Source organism: Glycine soja, chromosome 6 (assembly GCF_004193775.1).
Source record: "Glycine soja cultivar W05 chromosome 6, ASM419377v2, whole genome shotgun sequence".
Taxonomy (NCBI): Eukaryota; Viridiplantae; Streptophyta; class Magnoliopsida; order Fabales; family Fabaceae; genus Glycine; species Glycine soja.
The window spans coordinates 20,426,875-20,432,874 of record NC_041007.1 but is presented as its reverse complement, the minus strand read 5'-3'; the positions used below and the strand labels follow the sequence as shown (position 1 = coordinate 20,432,874).

Below are 6,000 nucleotides of genomic sequence, written 5' to 3'. Positions count from 1 at the left end.
AAGACTTAGCTTGTTTTCATTTTCATTGGCTGGAGAAGCCAAAAGGTGGCTGCATTCGTTCAAGGGAAACAATTTGAAGACTTGGGAAGAGGTTGTGGAAAAGTTTTTGAAAAAGTACTTCCCTAAGTCCAAGACAGCTAAAGAAAAAACAACTATCTCCTCATTCCATCAATTTCTAGATGAATCACTGAGTGAAGCACTTGATAGATTCCGTAGCTTGTTGCGGAAAACACCAACTCATGGATTCTCCAAGCTGATTCAGCTGAATATTTTTATTGATGGTTTGAGACCACAGTCCATGCAGTTATTGGATGCTTCTGCTGGAGGAAAAATTAAGTTGAAGACCCCTGAAGAAGTAATGGAACTTATTGAAAATATGGCTACTAGTGATCATGCTATTTTGCGTGATCGGACTCATGTACCCACAAAAAGAAGCCTGCTAGAGCTTTCTTCACAAGATGCACTATTGGCACAGAACAAGTTGCTAGCTAAACAGCTTGAGACATTGACAGAGACAATTAGTAAGCTGCCAACCCAATTACAAGTGACTCAACCTTCACATTTAGCAGTTATGCAGGTTGGAGGTTGTAGCATATGTGGAGGAGCGCATGAATCTGGTTGTTGTATACCTCTTGAGGATGCTACAAAGGAAGTGAATTATATGGGAAATCAACATAGACCAGGGTTTAATGCAGGTGGATTTTCAGGTTATTAGCAAGGTTCCAATTTTAATCAGAATCAAGGGCAGTAGAGGTCTCATCCTGGAAACCAATTCAACAAAGAACAAGGTGGACCATCCAACAGGCCTAAAAACCAGGGGCCTAGCCTTTATGAGAGGACAACCAAGCTGGAGGAGACTTTGGCTCAGTTCATGCAAGTTTCAATGTCTAATCACAAGAGCACAGAGTCTGCTATAAAGAACTTGGAGATTCAAGTGGGACAACTAGCTAAGCAAATAGCTGAGAATTCTTTTGGAGGTTTTGGAGCCAATACTGAGAAAAATCCCAAAGAAGAATGCAAAGTTGTCATAACTAGAAGCAAGAGGGAAACCATAGTAGAAGAGGAAGGGAGGAATAATGATGAGCAGGAGTTAGTAGCAAAAGGAGAAAAAAGAAAAAGAAGAAGATCAGGTGAGGGGGAAAAAAATAAATGATGACAAGAAAGAAGAAAAAGAAGAAAAAAATGAAAATAAAGAGAAAGAATGAGAAAGAGAAGAAGACAAAGAGTTAGTTGGCCAGAGAAAAGAAGAAGGAGGTTGTCTGATGTTCAGGGAAGAAAGTACCATATCCGTTGGTGCGTCCAAGAAAGACAAGGAACGACACTTCGCTCGTTTCCTTGATATCTTCAAGAAATTGGAGATAACTATCCCCTTTGGAGAAGCCTTGCAACAAATGCCACTCTACTCCAAGTTTCTAAAAGATTTGCTGACCAAGAGGGGCAAATAAATCCATAGTGATAATATTATGGTGGAGGGAAACTGCAGTGATGTTATCCAAAGAATCCTTCCACCTAAATACAAGGATCCAGGGAGTGTCACCATCCCTTGCTCTATTGGTGCAGTGTCTGTTGGAAAAGCCCTCATTGACTCGGGGGCCAACATAAACTTGATGCCTCTCTCCATGTGCATAAGGATTGGAGAGCTGGAAATTATGCCAACAAGAATGACATTGCAACTAGCAGATATGTCTATTACAAGGCCTTATGGTGTGGTTGAAAATGTTTTGGTCAAGGTGCGACAATTCACCTTCCTTGCTGACTTTGTGATCATGTATATTGAAGAGGATGCTGAAATCCAACTGATCTTGGGCCGTCCCTTCATATTAACTGCCAATTGTGTGGTGGATATGGGAAAAGGTGATCTAGAAATGAGCATGGATGATCAGAAAGTTACATTTAATCTATTTGAAGCCATGAAGCACCCAAGTGACCACAAGGCCTGTTTTAAAGTAGAAAAGGTGGAACATGAGATAGGCATGGTAGCTAGAGCCATGGTATTGCAATCCCCACTTGAAAAAGAACTGACTAATACCATGAAGTGTCTGACAACGGAGGAAGAAAAAGAAATGCAGAGCTGTTTAGAAGAATCAGAGGGTGTAGAAGAAAATCTTCCTGGAAGAATTGTTTTTGAAAAATTGAAGAAGGACATCCCAGTAGAAAAGGCTAAAGTGGAGTTGAAAACCCTTCCAGAACATCTGAAGTATGTGTTTTTAGGAGAAAATGAAACCAATCCGGTGATCATCAACAATTCTCTAAGAATAGAGGAGGAATCTCATCTGGTGAAGGTTTTGAAGAAACATAAAGCAGCTATTGGATGGCATATTTCTGACTTGAAAGGAATCAACCCTTCTTATTGTATGCATAAGATCAACATGGAAGCTGACTATAAACCGGTAAGATAGCCACAAAGAAGATTGAATCCGGTTATGAAGGAAGAAGTGCAAAAGGAAGTGCTCAAATTGCTAGAAACAGGCCTCATTTATCCTATTTCGGATAGTGCTTGGGTTAGTCCCGTGCAGGTGGTTCCCAAGAAAGGAGGCATGACGATAATCAGGAATGAGAAGAATGATTTAATTCCCACAAGAACTGTCACTGTATGGAGGATGTGTATTGACTATAGAAAGTTGAATGACGCTACCAGAAAGGATCACTACCCACTTCCCTTCATGGATCAAATGCTTGAAAGGCTAGCAGGACAATCATTCTATTGCTTTTTAGATGGATACTCTGGCTACAATCAGATTGTTGTGGATCCAAATGACCAAGAAAAGACAGCATTCACCTATCCCTTTGGCGTGTTTGCCTATAGGCAAATGCCATTCGGTTTTTGCAATGCTCCTGCAACTTTTCAGATATGTATGATGGCAATCTTTGCTGACATGGTGGAGAAATGTATCGAAGTGTTTATGGATGACTTCTCCGTCTTTGGCTCATCTTTTGATTACTGTCTAGAAAATCTAGAGCGAGTGTTGCAATGGTGTGAAGAGACGAACTTGGTGCTTAATTGGGAAAAATGTCATTTTATGGTGCAAGAAGGGATTGTGTTGGGCCACAAAATCTTTGTGAGGGGGATTGAAGTAGATAAAGTGAAGATTGATGTGATCGAGAAGCTACCTCCTCCTGTAAATGTCAAGGGAGTAAGAAGCTTTCTAGGGCATGCTGGGTTCTATAGGCGGTTTATAAAATACTTTTCAAAGATTGCCAAACCACTCAGTAATTTGCTCAACAAGGACGCTGTGTTTTTATTTGATGAAGACTGCTTAAAAGCATTCAACACTCTAAAGACTAGTCTAGTGTCCACTCCTGTCATTATAACACCTAATTGGGGTCAAGAATTTGAGCTAATGTGTGATGCAAGTGATTATGTTGTAGGCGTTGTATTGGGCCAAAGGAAAGGTAGAGTCTTCCATGCTATTTACTATGCCAACAAGGTCCTAAATGATGCTTAGATAAATTATGCTACTACAGAGAAGGAAATGCTTGCAATTGTTTATGCATTGGAAAAGTTCAGATCATACTTGGTGGGATTGAAAGTTATAATTTATACTGATCATGCAGCCATTAAATATTTACTGAATAAAACTGACTCCAAACCTCGATTAATCAGGTGGATCTTGTTACTTCAGGAATTTGATCTAGTTATCCAAGACAAGAAAGGATATGAAAATTTGGTAGCTGACCACTTGTCAAGACAAGTCAATGAAGAGGTGACTCTGAAAGAGTTAGAAATAAGAGACGAATTCCCTGATGAATCGCTGTTTGTGGTAAATGAAAGGCCATGGTTCGCTGATTTAGCTAACTTCAACGTAGCTGGAATCATCCCTAAGGATTTGACATGGCAGCAAAGGAAGAAATTCTTGCATGATGCCCAATTTTATATATGGGATGATCCACATTTATTCAAGATTGGTGTTGATAACCTTTTGAGAAGGTGTGTAACAAAGGAGGAAACCGAGAGCATATTATGGCATTGTCACAACTCACCATGCGGAAGACATTACAGTGGAGATAAAACATCAACCAAAGTCCTACAATCAAGATTCTTTTGGCCAACACTCTTCAAGGATGCTCATGAACATGCCACTCAATGCAATCAATGTCAAAGAATGGGAGGAATCTCTAGGAGAAACGAAATGCCCTTGCAGAACATAATGGAAGTGGAAATCTTTGACTGTTGGGGAATTGACTTTGTAGGTCCTCTTCCCCCATCCTTTGGAAATGAATATATCCTTGTAGTTGTGGATTATGTCTCCAAGTGGGTTGAAGTAGTGGCGGCTCCGAAGAATGATGCTAAAATTGTAGTGAAGTTTTTGAAGAAGAATATTTTTGCTCGCTTTGGGGTGCCTAGAGTCCTAATAAGTGACGGGAGCTCTCATTTTTGCAACAGCCAACTACAGAAGGTGCTAGGCCATTATCATGTCACACACAAAGTAGCCTCACCTTATCACCCACAAACAAATGGCCAAGCTGAAGTTTCCAATAGGGAATTGAAGAAAATCTTGGAGAAAATTGTAGCTTCCACTCGGACGGACTGGTCAAGCAAGCTGGACAATGCACTATAGGCTTACAGAAATGCATTCAAGACTCCTATAGGCCTGTCTCCGTTCCAAATGGTTTACGGAAAATCATGTCACTTACCTGTAGAAATGGAACACAAGGCATACTGGACTCTGAAATTTCTTAATTTTGATGAGGCTTTATCAAGGGAAAACAGGAAGTTGCAACTCTTGGAGCTAGAAGAAATGAGATTGAATGCCTATGAATCTTCAAGGTTGTACAAAGAAAAAGTGAAGGCCTATCATGACAGGAAGCTGCTCAAGAAAGACTTTAGGCCAGAGTGTTGTTGTTTAATTCAAGATTGAAGTTGTTTCCAGGAAAGCTAAAGTCTAAATGGTCTGGACCTTTCACCATTAAGGAAGTCAAACCCTATGGAGCAGTGGAATTATTCGACCCTCAATCAGAAACTCCGGATAGAACATGGATAGTAAATGGTCAGAGATTGAAGCTGTACCATGGTGGGAACATTGAGAGGCTAACCATCATTATGCAATTACAAGACCCTTAGAGGTAACGTGCGTCAAGCTAGTGATGTTAAAGAAGCACTTACTGGGAGGCAACCCAACTCTTTTTCCTTGTTTTCTTAATCATTGCATATAGTTAGGTTTCAACTTGTTTGTGATTGCTAGAGTAAGTCATCAGCATGCTTTGTATGATACAAGGGGTTGCTTATGCTTCTTTGAAGTTGTGGATGTGGAAATAACTTAAAAAAATTTTCAGTCATCCACTCGCTTAGCGCGCCCTGTGTGCTAAGCCAATCATCCTTCATGCACTGAGCGAGTACTCACTCGCGCTAAGCGTGCCAACCCCTACCCATTGGTTGAAGGGGTCTCGGTAAGCGAGATAGTTGCGCTAATCCCATAAACCTCTCTGGAATTGCATTTAATGGAATTGGGCTAAGCAAGTCATCTTGCTAAGAGTAACACATAGTCTCGCTAAGCGCATCTGTGCGCTAAGCGCAAATATTTCTCTGCCTGGACCCCCATGCCAATTGGGCTAAGCGGGTCATACCCGCTAAGCCCAATTATCTCTCTAGAATGGCATTGTGCTAAGCAAGACCATCTCTCTAAGCACGACCCCACTACTGTATCTTGAGGCATTTAAATTCACTAAGCCGACCGCGTCCCGCTTAGCGGAAGTTGTAGATCAATCAGAGCTGTAGAACTCGCTAAGCACGTACCTTTGCGCTAAACCCAAATCCTTCTCGGGTTTTCTAATTCTTGAATTAGGCTAAGCGAGCCTGTCCCACTAAGCGCATGAACTTAAAATATGGAAATTTAAATGTCACCGAGTGCTCGCTTAGCGAGTCACTCGCGCTAAGCGAGACAGTCAAAACTGCCAAAAATAAGACATAACTGCCTTAGGCAGTTACTTTGTCCATAAATTATAACCTCCTTTTCCCTATCATTGGCATTCCCTGCACTATATTCAGCTTGCATTCTATGC

At 41.0% G+C, this 6,000-nt stretch overlaps 2 protein-coding genes across 2 annotated transcripts; both read left to right on the top strand.

Annotated features, from left to right (window-relative positions):
- Positions 1-883: 883 nt before the first annotated feature.
- On the top strand, positions 884-2,399 carry LOC114415971. Its single transcript, XM_028380839.1, has 2 exons — positions 884-1,089; positions 1,484-2,399. The coding sequence occupies exons 1-2, from the start codon at positions 884-886 to the stop codon at positions 2,397-2,399; spliced, it is 1,122 nt and encodes a 373-aa protein (XP_028236640.1).
- Positions 2,400-4,643: 2,244 nt separating this feature from the next.
- Positions 4,644-5,062, top strand: LOC114415970. The gene is made up of 2 exons (XM_028380838.1): positions 4,644-4,768; positions 4,855-5,062. The coding sequence occupies exons 1-2, from the start codon at positions 4,644-4,646 to the stop codon at positions 5,060-5,062; spliced, it is 333 nt and encodes a 110-aa protein (XP_028236639.1).
- Positions 5,063-6,000: the final 938 nt, after the last annotated feature.

Bases quoted from the DNA above. Each gene is read 5' to 3' on its own strand.
- LOC114415971 (XM_028380839.1), top strand. From the start codon at position 884: ATGTCTAATCACAAGAGCACAGAGTCTGCTATAAAGAACTTGGAGATT. The intron at 1,090-1,483 runs GTTAGTAGCAAA...GGGAAACTGCAG, and splicing joins AGGAATAATGATGAGCAGGA to TGATGTTATCCAAAGAATCC.
- LOC114415970 (XM_028380838.1), top strand. From the start codon at position 4,644: ATGGAACACAAGGCATACTGGACTCTGAAATTTCTTAATTTTGATGAG. The intron at 4,769-4,854 runs GTTGTACAAAGA...GTTTAATTCAAG, and splicing joins AATGCCTATGAATCTTCAAG to ATTGAAGTTGTTTCCAGGAA.